Here is a 20,483-nt window from a genome sequence, read left to right on the forward strand (position 1 = left end):
CTGTCTGGCTGGTGGTGGGTGCACAGTCACAGCCTTGATTTTCTGTTTGTCTGATCTCAAGGAAGGCTGATGGTCTTGATGGCAGGCTCAGCTCCGAAGGTCCTGCTGTTCCGTGTCCCAGAAGAGTTGCAAACGGTGGAGATCATGGGAACGGGGCAGAAGCAAATGGAATCGAGTGGGGTTACCTAGGGGCGCCCTGCGCGGTCTTGGCGCTGGACAGACAGGACTGTCTGGGGTTCAGGGGCTGCCGGGGCCCCACGGTGCTGCCTCCGCGCGCCTGTCACACAGCTTGACGGACTGGCCACTGGGCCCCGAAAGCCCCGGCTCCCGGGCAGCTCGACGCGGAGCCGGGGCTCCCAGGACGTCAGAGAAGGTGGCTTTCAAGTCGACCTCCCGGGTCTCGGCCGAAGGCAGGCAGGAACCAGCCCGAAAGTGAAGCGCAGTCAAAGAGCCTAAGGGGAAGACGGACAGGCCGGGGGCGGGGCGCGTTGGGCGGGGCGTTCAGGGGCGTGGCGTCGGGCTTCTCCAGGGCTTCTCGCCAGCCCGGCGCCCGCCTGTCACCCAGGGGCGTGGCCGAAGCGGGGGCGTGGCCGAGGCTGGGGGCGTGTCCCGGGGCGGGGGCGGGGCGTTGGGGCTTCTGGGCGGAAACGCGCTGGTCTAGGCTCCAGCAGCCGGTTTCGCGGTGCAGCGAGGGTCGCGGTGCGAGTGGGCCAGCCGTCGTGTTCGTCTGGCGGACCAGGTGAGGCGGCAGGGCCTCGGGGTTCCGGGTGGTCGGTGGGCGGGGTGTGAGCCCACTGTGTTGCGGGGATCTGGGCTCCCGGGCCTGCGGGCCTCCGCGGGGCGCTCAGGGGTGGGCTGTGGTTAGCCGCGCTGCTCGCCGGCCGCTGGCCCGGCGCACGGTCAGCTTAGCGACGTCTGTTCCTTTTTCAGGGAAGCGCAGGGCCTAGCGCCGGACGGGGCCTAGCGCCCACGGGAGTCTGAGTCTTGGCGACCCCGCGGGGTCCTCCCCGGTGCGGCGGATGACTTCCCCGGCCTTCCTGGGTGCCCTGTGCCTGGCGCTGAGCTGCTTGGGCAGCGCGCGCGGGCTCGGGAGGAGGTGAGCCACCAGAGGGGTGCGGGGCGCGGGTCTGCAGGGGAACGGTGGGATAGGCGGGGTGGGGGGACATGGGTGCCCGAGCTTCGGGGTGGCTCCGGGGCGGCGCGCGCGGGCTCTGGAGGAGGTGAGCTGCCGGAGGGGGCGCGGGGCGGACCCGGGCGCCCGAACCTGCGAGCGGCTCTAGGGACCGCGCGCGCGCGCATTCCGTCCAGGGTCAGTGCGATCCTGGTGAAGTGGTCGTGGTTCCTTTTTCCTAGTTTCTTTCTGTCGTCCTCCCTCCCCTCCCCCTCGTTCCCTCTTTCCGTTTTCCTATGCAACTGACGAAATAGGGGTAAACAGGGGGTCTGGGAGAGGATTCGCATTATACTTCTGTAGAAGAGACAGAGATCTGAGTTCAGTCAGTTCAGTCGCTGAGTCGTGTCCAATTCTATGCGACCCCATGAACCGCAGCACGCCAGGCCTCCCTGTCCATCACCAACTCCCGCAGTTCACCCAAACCCATGTCCATCGAGTCGGTGATGCCATCCAACCATCTCATCCTCTGTCGTCCCCTTCTCCTCCTGCCCTCAATCTTTCCCAGCATCAGGGTCTTTTCCAATGAGTCAGCTCTTCTCATGAGGTGGCCAAAGTATTGGGAGTTTCAGCTTCAACATCAGTCCTTCCAATGAACACCCAGGACTGATCTCCTTTGGGATGGACTGGTGGGAGCTCCTTGCAGTCGAAGGGATTCTCAAGAGTCTTCTCCAACACCACAGTTCAAAAGCATCAATTCTTCAGTGCTCAGCTTTCTTTACAGTCTAACACTCACATCCATACATGACCACTGGAAAAACCATAGCCTTGACTAGACGGACCTTTGTTGGCAAAGTAATGTCTCTGCTTTTTAATATGCTGTCTAGGTTGGTCATAACTTTCCTTCCAAGGAGTAAGCGTGTTTTAATTTCATGGCTGCAGTCACCATTTGCAATGATTTTGGAGCCCAGAAAAATAAAGTCTGCCACTGTTTCTACTGTTTCCCCATCTATTTGCCATGAAGTGATGGGACTGGATGCCATGATCTTAGTTTTCTGAATGTTGAGCTTTAAGCCAACTTTTTCACTCTCCTCTTTGACTTTCATCAAGAGGCTCTTTGGTTCTTCTTCACTTTCTGCCATAAGGGTGGCATATTTTATCTGGGTAATGATCTTGTTAATAGAAGGCATTCATACTTCACTTGTAGGCATGGGAAAAGTTCGGTTTTCCTTTCTAATGAACCATCGTTGTTGTTTTATCATTTACTTTAAAAGGTAACATTAAATTTCAGTTTTCCCAGAAAGTGCTATTTTCTGAAAATGGGCTGCATTAAATAACTAAGCATTGCCCTCAAGTAAACAGTGTATCACCAGAGAGGTAGTGTGGTGTGCGGATTGAGTGTGAACTGCTCGCTCAGATCCAGATGTGTGATCCAGAGCCCTCCACTAAGGTCGTTCAACCCATCCCCAGAGTGACGGCACCTGCCTCCTAGCTCTGATGCCTGGAGGCATCAGTTAAAGCACAGAATGTGCTCCAAGCCATGCCTGGCCTACAGTGGTCAGTTCAACAGGCCCCTTCCATAGGGGTCTGCAAGTTGCAAACTTTCAAAGATGCAAACATGTGTTCACATGTCCAGTTATGTAAGTTAGTCCACCTGTCTGGCGTACTTGTCATGAGCAACTGAAATAATTGGCGAGCAAGGCAGGGGTTCGAGAACACGAGATCACCCTCGTGTTCACAAGGTCACTCAGAGCCTGAGGGCCTCATGGGTCAGCAGGGTTTTCCCAGGCCCTCTGCCTCTGCTTGGGAGGCCTTTCTCTCTACAGCGCAGTCAGCGTCTCCACGGATTTGAGAGGATCTTTCTCTTACACGCACAGCACTCTCACCAGGGTGGTACGTGCTAATTGTATTACAGATGTTGTTGAGTGTTGAGTTTTATTGTAAACTCCATGCTGTTGGTCTAGTTTTCTTGGCCTCTGCCCACTCTTCCAGCCTCGGTTTACCCCTTTGTGAAATAGGTTTTCATACGTAGGGGGAGAAAAAGCACTTCTAATGCTTCTCCTGGCTCTAATGCTCATGCATTCCTTTTTCTCTTGAACTGAGCATTTGCTCATTAGCTCAGTCTGAGAAAAGTTTTCAAATATTGTGAATTCTCTGCTTTTTAAACAGTACTCAATTATTTACAGAACCATTATGTAAGAACTTATTTCTGTTTGGCTTTTGCTGCTTCTAAAATTTCATCTATCCTAATAAAATAAAATTTCATCTATCCTGAATGACATGCCTGCTTGAGTTCTATGCCCTGTTGCTACTGATGTTTTCCATCTGGAACGTGAGTGTTTTCACAAGCCAGCCTTTCTGCCCCCATCTCTGTGTGTGCCAAGCCTTGCCAGCCTGGTGGAAGGGCTTCTGCTGAGGGGTGTGTGTGAACGCCACTCCACAGCCCCTTGTGGAGCGTCTCAGGGTCAGATGGGTTTCATGGGGACACTGGGGGAAGTCCCTAGGATCCCACGTCAGGCATCCTGCAGAGAACAAGATCCCAGCGGCTGGGGTGCTGCCCAGCCCTGTGCTGCTCTGGGTGCTGTTCTGTGGCTGGTGAGCTGTAGGGACCTTTGTGTTTCCAGGCTTGTGGGTGTCACTTGTGCTGCTAAGGGCTCATTGGTCTGTGTCTGCACTGCCTGCACCTCTGAGGAGAAAGGGGCTTTCTGAGCAGTCCTTCACTACAGAGCCTTCCCGGCTGCCTGGTCCAGAATCCCAACCCCCTCCCCGCCTGCCAGGCTTCCCAGGGGGTGCGGTGGTGAACAGTCTTCCTGCCAGTGGGGGAGGTGCAAGAGACGTGGGTCCGATCCCTGGGTTGGGAAGACCCCCTGGAGAAGGAAATGGCAACCCACTCCAGCTTTCTTGCCTGGAGCATCCTGTGGACAGAGGAGCCTGGCTGGCTACAGTCCATGGGGTCGTAGAGTCGGACATGACTGAGCCCGCAGCATACACCCCACCGGACAGGCCTGTCCTCCTCCTCGGTTACATGATTACCGCTTGTCCCGGGCGATGCCGTGTGTGTTTGCTCAGTCCCCTTGGTCATCGTCGCCCTCACTGGCTGGTGCCCTGCGAGAGAGTAAGGACTCGGCCCCCCGGTCCTCTCAGAGACCCCTGCCCACCCACAGCAGCGCCTGGGGACCCGGACCCCTCCCCACCCACAGCAGCGCCTGGGGACCCGGACCCCTCCCCGCAGCAGCCCCTGGGGACCCGGACCCCTCCCCGCAGCAGCGCCTGGGGACCCGGACCTCTCCCCGCAGCAGCGCCTGGGGACCCGGACCCCTCCCCACAGCAGTGCCTGGCCTGCAGCCGGCCCTCGGTGTTTACTGGATGATCGATGGATGAATCACTTTTTCTGTAACTCAGGTTACAGAGCAAGCCCCTTGTGTTTTCGCAGTGACGACCTTGAGTGGGGCAAGCTAATCATGGTTCACCACTGGCCTGCGACCGTGTGCCAGGTGAGTTCTGCGGGGACCAGTGACGCCCATGGAGAGGAGGGCCCGTGCAGGCTCCTCCCCGCGCCTCTCACTGACCAAGCCCCCGGCCCGCCCGCCCCTCGAGGCTGAGACCGTGCCTCCAGGAGGCTCTGCCTGAGGGGCCAGGGACGCTGCCCCGAGAGCCAGGTGGACATCACAGGTGCCAGCGCAGGTCTGTGCTCTGCTCAGGGCCCCTCGGGCTCACGCCCCCTTGGAAAGCTGCACCTTGACCCCAGGTCCCCCCCACCGAAGGCTCATCCAAGACGCTGGGTGAAGAGCTGGGGTAGAAAAACCCCCGTGGGCGCTTGGCTTTGCCCTGCCCTGCCTCGTGCTGCAGGAAAGCCTGCCTGCTTTGGACTGTGTTTCCTTGGGGATGGGAGCAGGGCACGGGTGGTCATCCTGCCCTCTGCCCCCTAGTCTGAGCCTCCTTATGTCAGACATTGCCATCACCTAAACCAGGCCTGTCCTCATTTCCAGACCAACCGTACAGAGAAGCGCCTCCCCACATCAGAAGGGGATTTAAGCAGGAGGGCTTGCTGGGGAGCCGGATGCCTCTCCAGACCGGACATGTACTGTTCTCTGGCTTGCTCACTGCGGCCACTGGGCCCAGGTTCTGGCCCACTGCCGGATGGTCGGGCTGTATTTCTTAATGGTTATTTATTTAGGAAAAGATCCATTTTAGCAAAACAATTTGGAGGTTCCTGTAAAGTGTTACACTGAAGATTTTTTAACTTCATGAGTTAATTATTTTACTCTCAGCCTGCATTTTTGTTGGCTTCAGATTTTCAGTACTTATTATTGCACTATTGCATTTGAACCTGGTGCCTGAACAGATTTGAATATGACTGGGTGTCATGCCACCCTCTGGCTCTCATTTTTTGATTGCATGACAAGAAAATTATTCATGGGTAAGTATGAGTGTATCCATCAGATAGACTTAATTTTCAAGCACATAAAGAAAACAAAAATAGCTGTTAAATTCTGTTTTCCAAATTTTTGGTTCACTCTTTTCAAATAAAATAGCCAGCCCCCACCCCTGTGGTACCCTCATGAACATTGCTAGTTGTAAATTACCACAGAATTTATTTTGTGTTAGGCCTGCTTTGGATGCCGTTGATGTTTGTCAAAAGAAAGGAAGGTTGCTGAGTGTATTTAATAAACAAGAAACCACTGGTCTCCTGTCTTTTCTTCATAGGAAGTTCGGGGCCACTGCAAAGACCCTCCGAGTTACTGGACGATACACGGATTATGGCAAGTACTTCCTGCATTTAAAACTTCAGCAGCCTCAGAAGCTGGCCAGCCTGCTGTTCTGGCTTGAGTCTGTCCGGGCGTGTATGCTGGTGATTTCTGTTAGGAGTTTACTTAGCAGGCCAGAAGCTTGTTGAGAAACATCTTTAGTCTTTCTAACATGACCTGCCTTCTTTTGTCCTTGAGTTCCGTTTTGGTAGAACGATAACAGTCTAGTTTAAATATGCATTTAAGGGTTCTGGGTACATTTTCGATCACTGAGTTTTAATTTCCTCATTTTCTTCTTTTGGAACCAATAAGAAAATGCATAAAAATAAATGTATGTATGTTACACACATGTGATTTGTATCTATAGTATACATACTTCACAGACACCAATATTTATTCTTCCGGTTTTGCCTGCAGTTTGTTTAGTTTGATTTTTGTGGTGTGTGCATGTATTCATGATGTTAAACTGTTTGTTCGTTTGTCCAGAGGGATCGACTGGGTCTCCCTCCTCCCTTGAGAGGGGCAGTCCTGGCTCCTGCTGGCACTGGTGCCTCTCAGGGACGGGGTCAGTGGAAAGCTGGTTAAACAGGGACCTGAGGGCTGGGCCTCATCCCACCTCTGGTTTTCTGTGACTTCACTGGTGCCCTCGGCCGCCCTCCAGCTGAAGGGACGGCACCCAGCTCTGGGGAGCTGGGCTAGTTTCGGGGGCTGGGCCAGGCTTGTCCACCCTGGAGAAAGCAGGTTTGGCCCCCCGTGATCTAAGCCGCACGTGGAGATGGAGCGTTGACCCATCCAGAATTGGACGCGTGAGGACAGAATCACATGCGCAAGTGGAGGGACATGTGCTCTGTGCTAGAACATCCAGCAGCCAACCTTGGGCCGTCACCAGGCCCGTCCTGAGCAGGACACGCGCCTTGTGTTAATGATCCTCATCACCTGTAAAGAGGCGGAACCTCTTGTTCTCACGCTGTGCTTGTTGAACGGAGATTTGCAAGTAACTCAAAAAGTGTTGGTTGCTCACTTGTGTCCACTCTTTGCGACCCTGCAGACTGTAGCCCGCCAGGCTCCTCTGTCCATGGGATTCTCCAGGCAAGAATAGTGGAGTGGGCTGCCACGGCCTTCTCCAGGGGATCTTCCCAATCCAGTGATCGAACCTGGGTCTCCTGCATTGCAGACACTCTTATCACAGAACCACCAGGGAAACGCCAGAACCAGACATCTCCACCGACCCAGCTCTGGGTCGCCCCCTACTGGGCTGTCTGGATGCTTCTGTGCTGGAGAGCCTGTGTGCCCGGAGCCTGAAGTTTTGAACACCCTTCCGCTTTGAAGGGAACTCCAGTGTGCTGGCTTGTGCCCGAGCGTGACTCACCCCTTTCGTTCTCTCCAGACCACAACTCGAGTGTTTTCGCATGCCATTTGGAACCAGCCCGACCAAGACTAATTTCTCTTTATTTTTTCAACTCTAATTTCAAGGCCCGATAAAAGTGAAGCATGTAACCGATCCTGGCCCTTTAATCCACAGGAGATCAAGGTACTAACTTTAGTAGTGTTCCCACCGCAGATTCGCTCCTCCTGTAGGTGTGCCCTCAAAGCCGTGTGTAAAGTGTGTTCACCAGCGTTTACGGGTATCTAAAGCAGCCCCATGTGTTAAGTATGGTCTGTGTCTCAGTGAGTTCTCCTCTGCCCTGGGCCCGATGGGCTGCAGCGACTGCGTGGGGCGGCAGGGGTGAGCAGGCCGGCCCTGGGTCTAGCCCACGGCCCGTGGTTCCTAGTCTGGGACCCCTGCCCTCTGGGCATGAGCTCAGGCGTGTGTACTGCCCTGGCTTGTGGCCCCTAGAGTGTCCTTTCTGGCTGTGGGTGGGTTTCTCAGTGGGGCCAGTGAGCAGGGAAGAGGAGATGGGTCTTTCCAGGACAAAGACTTGTATTGCAGAGTAGCTCCGGGCCCTGGGGTTCTGAGAGCTGGTAGCAGCCACACACACACGCACATGTGAGTGCAGCTTTCCACGGGGTGCTGATGACCCCTCGTGTGTGATGGTCTACTGTCAGGGGCTCGTGACTGCATCCCTGGACTTACCGGGTGGGTCTGCGAGTTCCTGAGACCCCTCTGAAAACATGGGGCAGACTTGGGATTTGCCAGAACTATGGGCCCTTCCCAGGACTGCACGGCCCCCAGAAGGACGAGATAATCACGTCCAAACCAGTCACAGGTTCTCGAGCCAGCAGAGCTTCGGGCACGGGGCCGGGGGCCGGGGGCCGGGGGCAGAACCAGGCGCGTCTCCGGCCCACCCTGCCTGCAGCCGGGAGCCAGGACAGATGTCCCCTCTGGGTGCCTGGAGGGGAGGGTAGTCAGACTGAAGACAGTGGGCCTGGGCCCAGCTCTCCTGAGGAGGTGGTGGTGAGCTGGAATCCATCTTAACTAGAGACAGGAGCGGCAGCAGCGTGTGCAAAGGCCCCGGGGTAGGACAGAGCTTTGGGGCAGCGGAGGAAGCCAGTGTGGCTGTGGGTGAGCCGTGGGCCCGGGCAGTGTTCCCCAGACTCCTGTGTGCTGGTTAAGGCTTGTGTGTCTGAGTGAAGATGCAGACATAGTCGTTGGAAACATTCAAGCTGGAGAGAAGGAAGCCAGTGTCCTGGCTTGATACGTTTGTGGTTTTTTTCTGATGCTGAATAATACTGCATTGTATGGGTGGACATGACTTGTCTAGCCATTCACCCATCAGAGCTTATATTTTCACATACGCTTTCACGATTCCCCAGACTTCACTTTTAGGTGTGTCTTAAGAAACACGTCATGCAAAATAAACTGAGTCCTTTCACTCACCTGAGTGTTATTAACTCACAGAGCTCAGTTTTGTTCTTTTTTAATGTGTTCGTTTGTCGGATCTGCCTTCTGGGTTTGAGTTGTCAGGCCTTACGTGGATTTATTACCAGTGCTGTCTTTATGTGCAGGACCTTTTGCCAGACATGAAGAGGTACTGGCCCGATCTGCTCCATCCGTCCAACTGCAGCCTCCAGTTCTGGTGAGTCTGAGTTCCCAGGCCCGCCTCGGGCCCCAGAGCCCAGGTGTGAGGTGGGACCGTGGGAGCAGGGGTGACGGAGAGCCTGGCTTCTGAGGCTGCGGAGCTGCGCCCTCTCTGGAGCGGTCCTCCAGTGGATAAAAAATGAGGGCTAGCAGAAGTGACTTTGTAAACTTGCTTTTTAATCCATCTTATATTTCATTCTGTGTGCGTGCTAAGTCACTTCCATGGTGTCTGACTCTTTGTGACTCTAGGGACCATAGCCCACCAGGCTCCTCTGTCCATGGGATTCTCTAGGCAAGAATACTGGAGTGGGTTGCCATGCCCTCCTCCAGGGGATCTTCTGGACCCAGAGGTTAAACCCGGGTCTCCTGCATTGGCAGGTGGATTCTTTACCACTGATGCCGCTTGGAAAGCCCTCCCTCGCTGCAGGATGGCAATTTGTAATTCATGTCACAGTGAATCAGGTTTTGGCCAAAGTGATTCACTTAACTTGGAAGTACATGTGTGTAGGCTCTTCAGGAGGAGTTGAATTTGGAGAACAGCCTTTTGAAGCAAAGCAGAGTGACAATGACATTTGTCCTCCTGGCTCGTGGGTGCTCGGTTTGCGAGTTCACTCGAGGGTGTGTGGCTGGGAGGTGGTTCACTCACGGCTCTGGGTCCGAAGGCTGTAAAAGTTTGGGAGAGGAACAGTCCACGTCTCCAGTGCTGGCTCCGAGCAACCTGAGGTCTGGAAAGTGGTTTCAGAACAGACTGTGGCCTACATGAGTTGAAATAGTGAAAACAATAAAAAAAAAAAAAAAAAGCTTTTAGCACTTCACGGTATACTTTAAAATAAAAACTCTTTGATGACTAAGTAAACAGAAGAGATTTCAGTAGTTAGAATATTCCAGAGAGAATCAGTCAGGTTTTTGCCAAAGCTTAAAACTATACCACTAAACATACACAAAGCATCTCCCCAGGTGGCACAGTGATAACGAATCTGCCTGCCAATGCAGGAAGAAAAAGAGACACAGGTTTGATCCCTGGGTCAGGAAGATCCCCTGGAGGAGAGCTTGGCAACCCACTCCGGTATTCTTGCCTGGAGAGTCCCATGGACAGAGAAGCCTGGCAGGCTACAGTCTGTGGGGTCACAAAGAGTCGGACACGACTGAGCGACTGCACACACCCAAACATACACAAAGATGGCCTTCCATGGGACGAGTCCTTTAACGTCCGATGAGATGGTGTGGGCAGAACACACACTCGGCAAAATGATTTGCCTTTCAGGTTGGGTGCTAACATGATGCACTTAGAAACTTGTTCTAAATGACAAAGGTAGCGTTCATGCCTTTGGGTGTGGAGATGGCGCTCACGTGGCCGGGCACTTACCGGCTCCCTGGTTATTGCCACGGGTAGCCGTTGTCCAGGTCGCCTTGCTATCTTGGATAAAGTGTCCGTGGAGGTGTCCTGGCCTCTCCTGTCCTTAAGGGGGGGGGCTCACATCAGAAAACTTCTCTTTAATCTCAGATGGGAATCATGGATGCAAAGGAGAGGGTCCTGCTGTCACTTGGTGCTCAAGATAGTTCCCTAAGATTAAATCTGTTAATAAAACCAGCCATCCTGACAAATACTGTGTACACGACCATCTGCAAAATAGGGGTGTTACTGGTTTCTGATGCTTGTAAGAAAAAGAAGGGCTTCCCTGGAGGTTAAGTGGTAAAGAATCAGCCTGGTAATGCACGAGACGTGGGTTCAACCCCTGGGTTGGGAAGATCCCCTGGAGAAGGAAATGGCAACCCACTCCAGTATTCTTGCCTGGAGAATCCCATGGACAGAGGAGCCTGGCAGGCTACAGTCCATGGGGTTGCAAAGAGTTGGACACGGCTGAGCATCTATCTAAACAACAAGAAAAAGAATGAGAGTTTGGTTATTTCTAACATCTGTTGAGTTAACTCGCTCTAGGTACAACAGTGGACGTTTCTTGACTATTACATGCTAGGAGCTGTTTGGGTGTGTGTGACTGCTTCCGCCCCTGACTTCTCCAGCTCCTTCTGTGGGAGATTCTAGAATGACTGTCCCTATTGTGCAGAAACTGAGGCCCCCGTAATTCAGTTTCACATTCAGCTAGTTGAAGAGTCTCCCTTTTCTACTTCATAGAATTTAGAAAGTTAAGAAATAATTCACCGTGGGTGCTATTGTACATGAAGAAAGTTGATTATTCATCTGTTTCTAATCTCTCCTCATGGTTTTCTTGTGGCTCAGCTCAAGTTCATAAAGAATCCACCTGCAATGCAGGAGACTCTGGTTTGATTCCTGGGTCAGGAAGATCTTCTGCAGAAGGGATACCCACTCCAGTATTCTGTGGAGAATTCCATGGACTGTATAGTCCACGGGGTTGTAGAGTCAGACACGACTGAGCGACTTTCACTTTCACTTTTCTCTTTCATGGTTTTCCTGGGTCCAGGAGACTGGTAACTCAGCCATTGCCCTCACTCAGAACTACTCCCTGGTGATGCTACCAAAGGATCAGTGCACGTTTAGGCTATTTCTGTGAGATTGCATGTGGGTGCCTGCTGAGTACTTGAATGACTGTCTTTAGTAAATCTTCGTGAATTAATCATTGATAAACCCGATGCCCATTTGGTTTTTCTGTGCTAACCCTGGTTAGCTTCTGAATTGACAAGTTGTCAATCATTCTAAAGGCGGGTGTAATCCGTGTTTGGCAGTTGATTGGTTGGCAGCGTGGGCCATGGGAAGGGCCCCGAGCGTGGGTCGAGGCAGGCCAGGGCCGCCTGGCTGGGCAGCCGTGAAGCCGGGCTGCTCACTGGCCCCCATGAGCCCGATGTCCCCACTTCTAAACCAGCAATAGTATTTTCACTTTGCAGTGTTGTGAGACCCAAGTGAAGAATGGGTAAACATTTTCCAAAATTTGTTGCTTGCATGCGTGCTGTCGTGTCCAACTCTTTTTCGACCCCATGGCCTGTAGCCCGCCATGTAGGCTGTAGGTCTGTCCATGGGATTCTCCAGGCAAGAACACTAGAGTGGGTCACCATTTCCTTCTCCAGGGGATCTTCCCAGCCCTGGGGTCGAACCCACGTCTCCTGCACTGGGAGGTGGATTCTTTACCACTATGCCACCTGGTTTAATCTTCGATAAAACGGGAGCAGTTATTATCAGTGGTGGTGATTTTCTTCAGTACAAATTGCTGCTTGTTTGAGGGCATCTGGCTGGGCTGTTGCTTTCATGCAGGCATCTCTGTAGATGATGTCTATGCTGCAATGCGCGCCAGGATCCGGCCTCAGGGCATCCTGGTGATGAGTGAGCCTGCCTTTTCTCACCAGTGGCCGAGGAGTGGCCATCCAGCCATGCCCGTCAAGTCCCCTGCTGTCCAGTGGGGGCTCCCCGGGAGGACACCCAGAGCCGTGTGATCCTGTGAAGCCTGAACGACGGCATTGGCTTCTTTCTCAGTTGGGTTTGTTAATCGCAGAAGCGAGTTGGAGCTGCCTGGCAGAGGAAGGCCTGAAGGAAACTGATGAGGGCTGGTGATGCTCAGCTGGGTCCGGCGGGGCCTGGGGCCTGTGCCGAGAGGAGGGCGTCTGTCCTTCCACTTTGTGAAAACGACAGTCTGCCTCCTGCCCGGATGCCCTGCATGAGGGGCCATGCAGTGGTTTACTGGGAGGCGGTGTCATCCTTTTAACCAGAGTTTTTTTTAAACACACCGTTACAGGAGCCATGAGTGGAAGAAGCACGGGACCTGTGCCGCCCAGCTGGACGCCCTCAATTCCCAGTGGAAGTACTTCAGCAAGAGTCTGGATCTGTATAAGGAGCTGGCCCTGAGCAGGTGGGAGACCCAGGCCTGTATGTAGCCTCGCCTCCCGCACCCCACGCTCCCAAGTCACCGCACACCCACATCCTAGTCCTGGGGATGAGCGGGGCAGCGAGTTGTCCGGCACAGCATCCCTGACTCACTTAGCACGGTCCCGGGAACCGGGCAGCTGAGTCATCCTGAGACGCACCCACCTCCCATGAGCCTTTCCAGACCCCTGGGGGCCTGACTGCATGGAGCGGGCTCAGAGACTGAGGGGCTCATCACGCAGGTCCTGGGAGAAGTAGCCCACGCGGGAGATCCCTGGGCACCTCCCTCTTATCAGACTCTGGGGAGGAAGGCACCCTCAGTTCACCAGCACAGACCTCACGGTCCTGGTTCACAGGCAGCATGAGTCCGGCCGACTCCATAGCCCAGGTGTTATTGAATCCAGCAGGAAAAGGAGGATACGTGGTCATGCTGAAAGTGTTAAGGTCAAATATTTGCATAATTCGTCCCTTCAGCCTACAACCACTGACTAAGTACCTCCTGGTTACCCTTCCTGAATCTGCGTGGCTTTCCATAGACACACGCAAGTGCAGAGTTGTGGAATTCTGGGATCCCTGGAGCATCAGCCAGGCCCACGGGGGTGGACGGGCTGAGTCTTGTTCTCCCCAGAGTGCGTTCATTCCCTGGGGTCTGCTGAGGAAAGACGCTCCTGCCCACCGAATGTCTGATAGAGACTATGTAGAACAGCTGTAGGGAAGTCATATTGTCTCCCAGCTTCTCCAAGGAAAATCTAAAATCTCAGTGCTCACAAAATTAAAGCTAAGGAGTCAAAACACGTTCTTTCTATTTTCCTCTATGTTATAAACCACTGGGCTTCCCAGGTGGCGCTGTGGTAGGGGACCCACCTGCCAATGCAGGAGACATAAGAGATGGAGTTTCTTGGGTCAGGAAGACCTCCTGGAGGAGGGCGTGGCAAGCCACTCCAGTATTCTTGCCTGGAGCATCTCAAGAACAGAAGAGCCTGGAGGGCTACAGTCCCTGGGGTCGCAAAGAGCTGGTTAAAACCATGTGCTTTAGAAAGTGATTCAAGGCGTTGAACGTATTTTAAAGATTGATCTAATTTGGAGTTGTTAGGATAAGCCTAGAATCCAGAACCAGTTGCTCGCTGTCCTTGAGGACAGGCGTGGCGGATAGGTGGTCATGTGGTGCCTCCTCCCGTGGGTGGCAGCCGCCCGGCCGATGCTGAGGTTCCGGTACTGGAGAGGGGCCCAGATGAGGCGCTCGTGTGCCCACGGCAAGGGGAGGGCAGGCGGCCTGGGCGCCACTCCGGTGCCGCCCGTGTCAGCAGACTCACGGCCCCAGGTAGGGAGACTGCATACTTCCCTTTAGGGGGGTCTTCATTTTTACTATGAAATGTGATAGCAACAGGAAAGGAAATCGGACCTTCATTATACCCCACCTTTTTTTTTAAATTTTAGCGTGCTCCAAAAATTGGGGATAGAACCATCTATCGATCGCTACTACCAGGTAAGTCTTGCTTCTGGCTTCCTATCAAGTGTGTACCCCCTAACTGGGGACGCCTGGTCACGACCAGGCATCACCTCAGCTGTGAGCTATCCTCTGGTCTCAAAGAACCCACACCAGCCCCCACCACTTGACTATTATGTTTCTAAATAGATTTCATTTTAATGTTGTTTTCCTGTATATTTCGTGTAAACTCAAGGCTACTTAAACATGATTTTGGAGCAGGTTTGCGGTTTCCTAGTGAGGCGTGTGTTCCAGGCTCTTAAGAGGCCGGTATTAATAGGATGTGCAGTTGGACAGCCCAGTTCTATGAGCCTGAAGAAGGAAACAAAGATTTGTTTTCATGATGTAATTGTGCTTTGTTTCATGATAAAAGTGTAGAGGTTGGAACCTGGCGGAGCCTGTTGGCAGGTGGCCTGTACAGAAGGGCTCACCCTGGTGTGAGCGCAGCTGTGGGCGGACGGCCTGGCCCCCAGGCAGCGGTCACCACCCGCCCGGGCCTGAGGCCTCCGCTCTTGGGCCCTTTAGAGAGAGAGTCAGCCGACTCCCCCTCCGGAGGCAGTTTCTGTATTTGTTCCATATATGAACGTGAAACACCCGAAAGTCACTGTCTTCAGCCGTTCTGAGTTCCGCCGCCTCGGCGGGTCCCTGACCCGGGTGTGACTGAGTCAGCACTTCCCTGCGGATCTGCCGTGGAGAGTAGGGGCGGGCGGGACAGCGCCCTTCCGGAGGGACTGCGGCTGCCCTCTGTCCATCCGCCCAGGAGGCTGGGCATTTGCAGGCTCCTTCAGTTTCACCTGGACTCACATTTACGTGGATAAGGGGAATTTTCTTGCCCAGATCATGACGTTCAGAGAACAGACTTCAATTCCAAGCCAGAGCAACAGCCACAGCGCGTGTTTTCTGAGCTCCTTCCCTGTGCTGGAGGCACGAGGCGGGCCGTCAGCATAGGCAGGGTCTGGCCTCCCGTCTCCTGGCAGGAGAGTTTCTGCTTTTGTACCCGGCATGCAGGCACAGGATCAGGGCTGAGAGGTGAAGGGAGACCCGTGTAGTGCCACGTGTGTGGACTCCCGTCTGGAGGGGGACCTGCGGGGGCTGCTCTGTCTCCTTCAGGGCCCGGGCCGGGGCGGTTCATCCCCAGCATCTCCGAGCTGTGTCCGTGAGCCAGGGGTGCCCTGGGGAGAGCACGCTGCTATCAGATGTTTGCATCCATGGGAGTGTAAACTGGTGTCACTCCTGACCACGACAGAACTGTTCGTTTCCTCTGCTGACGTTTCACTTCTAATGCAGTTTATCCGATTTCAGGTGTCAGACATCAGAGATGCACTTGTCAGCGTGTACAAAGTCGTGCCCAAAGTCCAGTGTTTTCTGCTAGAGAAGGTCAGATATGCTACGCTCTGTCATCCCCTCTGTCTCTACCAAGAAGACACGTGCAGTCTTCTGAGAGCTCGTGCTCACCTTGGAGTTCCCAGGGGCAGAGTTGTGGGGGGGGGGGGTGGGGGGGGTGCGTGCAGGTGTACAAATGCGTGGGTGCACGTGTGTGTGTATGCTTTGAAATAACGGGCTGTTGTTTGACACCGTGCTGGGCGGGCTGGTGTTCCGGCAGCTTCTCCCTAACAGGGAGGCTCCTGTTCCGGAAGGTGGCGAGGCAGGGACAGGGCCCTGTGGGCATATCATGCAGTGTTCACGTGGTTAGTCCTCTCAGCTATCGTTTCCCATCCAGCTTCCAGATGAGTTGTCATTTCCTTGGTCAGCTGCTGAGGTCTTAAATTCATTTAGCGATAGGGTGCCATTTACCTGTTTACCGATGGTGATGCAGACGTGGTGTGTGTGGGCGTGTCCGCACGCACCTTTGTCCAAGTGTACATTTCTAAGCTGAAAGTGGGGTCTCCTCCCTGACCACGTCCAGGCTGGCTCAGGGGCAGGGCTGGAGGTGACCACAGCCACCCCTCTGGGCCCTGGCCCCAGTTCAGCGCTGGGGCAGGGTCCCGCTCCTGGAGCCTGGATCCCAGCTCCAGAGCCCGCTCTTCTGTCTTCTTTGCACTGCCGCGATGCTCGGACCTGCATCCTGAAGCGTCTCCGCTCTTCCCCTCAGGGCCAGGAGGTGCAGCTCCTCGGGCAGATGGAGCTGTGCTTCTCCAAGGATCTGCAGCTGCTCAACTGCACCCACGCCGGGGAGCCGGCGGCCCGCGGGCAGGGAGCCTGGCCGCGCCTGGGCCTGCATGTCTGCGAGGATGGCCCGGTCCTATACCCTCCGCTCAACCAGACCAAACTCTGATGCCGCGGTTTGTAAATCTCCACTTTGAAAAGCAAGAGGAACTGACAGACCACTGATTTTTAAAAAGCAGCTCACAGCCGCCTTAACCTGAGCCTGTTCTGTTTGTCCCGCTTTGCACCTCGTGTCTGGGAGTTGAGTTTTGTGGTCCATGTAAAGATGGGGTGAGGAGGGGTACACCGAAAGGGAGGGAACAGCCCCGCCTCTTGGCCGCCTTGTGGTTGGAGTGAAGCTGTGGTTTCCTTTTTCTCTCCTTTGGCCATCTCTGCGACCTCCTTGGAAAATGCGGCAGGCCCGCTTGGAGCCTGGGCCGATGGTGCAGACTCAAGAGAACGCACCCCTGTGTCTCCCAGCTCTGAGGACACGTGGGGAGCTGTCAGGACCAGCCCTCAAACAGGAGCCCAGGCGCAAACGGATGGTGGGGGGCGGTGCTGGAGGGAGTGTCTGCCTCGGGCCTCAGAGCTGTTGGCTCCTGTTCTGTGGTCGCCCGCCAGCATCTCCCGTGGGGGGCTGGTGCGGGCGGCCCAGCATCCTCTGAGGGCCCTGGTGCAGGCAGACGAGATGCTCTGTGTGTGGGGGGGAATCTGGGTGCGTGCCAAGTCCCAGCCCACACCCCCGCATCACGGGTGCCCCTCCCTGCAGACTGAAGTCCCGCAGACCAGGCCGTCTAGCAGCTTCCCCTTCCTCTCTGGGAAGGCAGCGCCTGGACCAAGGAGGCCCCCGGGGGTGGGTCCGTGTCCCCCAGGTGCTCCCTGGAGGCGGGGCCCCTCCCGGCGATGAAGCGCATCCAGGCTCAAGCGGCTCTGAACCCAGCGATGGACGAAGCTTCTTCCAGAGGGAGCCGAGTGGCACGTCAGGAATCCGAGCCAGATGTCGGCCCCTCTCTTTGCCTAATGGAGGGAGGGACCACCCTGCTCTCCACGTCCAGGCTGGGGCCTTACAAGCGGCCTCTGCGGGGCTCCCCTGCACCCCGGGGTCACACGGGCCGCGGTCTGCCCGCCTCTGTCTCCTGAGTTTCCCTGTTGCCCGGCGGCCAAGGGCATCTGCTTCTCCCTCTGCTCCTCTGTGTCTGGCTCTTCAGCGAAAGGGAAGGAGAGAGAACGTGACAGAGGTTTCACCTGTGCCCAGGCCGGCCCGACGCCTCCTCCGGCAGGGGCCTCACTAGGGAGAACCTCTGCCCCCTGGAGAGACATTCAAAAGGTGGCTGTCATTTCTTCTGACTCATTTTGCAAATACATGGCTCAAGGCTAGGCTTTCTACTTCATTATTTCCGGATGAGCTGGTAAATTTAAATAAAGCTTCATGTTTGAGTTGAATTTATTTTATAGCTTTGGAGAGTCAAGAAAAGCAAGTGGTCTGCTGATACTCCTCAGACACCAGTCTTTCTAAAATCTGCCTGCGTGCTTTTTAAATAGGCTATAATTTTTAAAATAAAATATGTTTATTATTATACAGTCTGAGCATTTCTTGAGGGTAGGCTGAAACTTGAGCAGGATGGTGTAACAGTGAAGGGCAGCTGAAGAGTGAAATGAAGCAAAATGTTGACAGTGGTAAGATCTCAGATGTGGACCAAATGGGATAAAATCAGGAGCAGGCTTAGCAGTTCCTAACAGGATCATCATCTAGTCAATGCTTGTGGCTTTTTGTTAACATTTCTGTGTGGCCTCAAGCACAGGATCAGCAGTGATGACATGGCTGATAACCTGAGTCCAGTCTGGTAAGTATCAGGCGACCGGTGACTGGAGAAGGATGGCAATTTCTTCAGAGCCCGAACCCCAGAGAAGGAGCCCGTCTTCCGGGAAGGCATCACTGAATACGACTTTGAACGAGGACCTGAAGGAAATGAGACTGCAGTGCATGGAGGAAGAGCCTTCCAGTGATGGGAGCAGCCGGAGCAGAGGCCGGGGTGGCAGCAGGCCTGTGTGAGACCAGGGAGGCGGCTGCGAGTGGCCCTGGGCGCCTGTGCAGGGCCGCGTTGTCCACCTCCACCCGTAAAGGCAAGACTTGTTTCTGCGCTGCTGGCGTCCCCAGAGCATCCCGAGGGCCGTTAGCTCCACACCAACGTTCTCTAGCCATCATGTGAATAAATGATCAGACTAATGAGGGAAGAGATCCGCGTGTGTCCTAGATCTCTGCGGAGCATGTCAGCTTGCATCCTGCCCAGACAGGGACACACATGCGGTCTAATTGTCTGTTTTATCCTTCTGGGCGTTTTGTGAACTTTCAACCAGGAATAAAAATTTAATCCAGGTCCTAAGGCAATTGAAATTGTAGTATAAATGTTTTTCCACAGTTTAACTCTGTTGGCTAAATTCATCACTGCAGAAAGGGCTGAAAAACCCTTCAGTGAGCATAAGAAACTTTCCCTCGAAAGCTCTGGCTCAGGAAATGAAATTAGCAGGACATAGTCCCAGGTTTTAAATCAATTTTGGTGCTTCTGTAGGAAGACATCTATTGTGTTGTTTATGGGGTGAGCTGTTTCCTGTAGAAGGGAGGTGGCAGTAACTAGGGTTTCCTTACCCTGACAAAATATTTAACAGACAGTGAGAAATGCTGCAATTTTACATAAATTTTGTGACAGAAATGCTGTTTTTCTGAGTGACTGTAATGAGTCTAGTCAAAGCTCTGGTTGTTCCAGTAGTCATGTACATGATGTGAGAGTTGGATCATAAAGAAGACTGAGCACCAAGAACTGATATTTCAAGTTGTGGTGTTGGAGAAGACTCTTGAGAGTCCCTTGGAGTGAAAGGAGATCAAACTAGTCAGTCCTGAAGGAAATCAACCCTGAATGTTAATTGGAAGGACTGATGCTGAAGCTGAAGCTCCAATACTTTGGCCATCTGATGCGAAGAGCTGACTCAATGGAAAAGACCCTGATGTTGGAAAAGACTGAAGGCAGGAGGAGAAGGGGATGACAGGATGAGATGGATGGCATCACTGACTGGATGGACATGAGTTTGAGCAAACTCTAGGAGACAGTGAAGGACCGGGAAGGCTGTCAGTTACAAGACCCAGCAACTGAGCAACATCATACGAGTCTTGCATTTACTACAGACAGAAAGGAGAGGATTAGCATCCCAGGCTCAGATGACGGGAGGTTGTTAGAGGGTGGGAATGTGCAGGTTTAGAAGCTGTAAAACTGCAATGACTATGCATAGGTTTGCCTGGAACATTTCATGCCTGTGCAGCTGTCAGACATTCACAATCCCTTTTTTATGGAGAAAAGTTATGCAGTAACTTTTCCTACTCATTTCTTGATGTTGAGTCCACAGAGTAATACAGACTCAGTTTTACCAGCAAAGATGTCGACCAGCTTGTACATTTGGGGGGTCCAGTCATCAGTTGTTCTGCTCTCCTGGCTACTGGGGTGCATCCGGCCCCCCACGCCCCCCTCCCCAGAGATGTGAGCTCCTCTTGCAGCCATGGTGATATGGTTACTGGGGTACGTCTGCCCCACCCCCCCCCCATGAGGTGTGAGGTCCTCCTGCAGCCGTGGTGAGCTGCCAGCTGCTTGGGCTGGTAGGTATTTAGTAAGTCCAAGAATCCGGGAAAGACAGCAGGGAATCAAAGATGACCACGTTCATCAGTGGCCACCTAGCAGCGGAGGGCAGAAATTCAGCCCATCAGCACCACACTCCTCATACTCAGGTGTATGGTACCCCCTAAATCAGAGACTTGAACGCCACCTGAATTGTTTTTCTCAGACTGAAAATGGCCACATCAAGAAATATTCGAGTGTCCCATCCAGGATGGGTTTCCCAGATGGCTCAGTGGTATAGAACCTGCCTGCCAATGCAGAAGGTGAAAAGAAACGAGGGTTCAACCCCTGGGTCGGGAAGATCCCCTGGAGTAGGAAATGGCAACCTGCCAGTATTCTTGCCTGGGAAACCTCATGGACAGAGGAGCCTCGTGGGCTATCATCCGCGGGGTCGCAAGAGTCAGACACGACTGAAGGACTCGGCACACACATCCAGAGTGCTATGCACCTCCCTGAGTGGGTGCTCCATTTAAATTGATG

The 20,483-nt window shown here is 53.9% G+C and overlaps 1 protein-coding gene across 1 annotated transcript; it reads left to right on the plus strand.

Annotated features, from left to right (window-relative positions):
- The first annotated feature begins 629 nt into the window (after window positions 1–629).
- RNASET2 (ribonuclease T2) lies at window positions 630–17,915 on the plus strand. The gene is made up of 10 exons (XM_070461664.1): window positions 630–739; window positions 931–1,096; window positions 4,542–4,602; window positions 5,816–5,871; window positions 7,330–7,387; window positions 8,803–8,873; window positions 12,580–12,693; window positions 14,145–14,193; window positions 15,496–15,570; window positions 16,286–17,915. Exons 2-10 carry the CDS (start codon window positions 1,020–1,022, stop codon window positions 16,466–16,468), a joined length of 744 nt encoding a protein of 247 aa, XP_070317765.1. The 5' UTR covers window positions 630–739; window positions 931–1,019; the 3' UTR covers window positions 16,469–17,915.
- The last annotated feature ends 2,568 nt before the right edge of the window (window positions 17,916–20,483 follow it).

This window comes from Odocoileus virginianus, chromosome 34 (assembly GCF_023699985.2).
Source record: "Odocoileus virginianus isolate 20LAN1187 ecotype Illinois chromosome 34, Ovbor_1.2, whole genome shotgun sequence".
NCBI classification, from domain to species: Eukaryota; Metazoa; Chordata; class Mammalia; order Artiodactyla; family Cervidae; genus Odocoileus; species Odocoileus virginianus.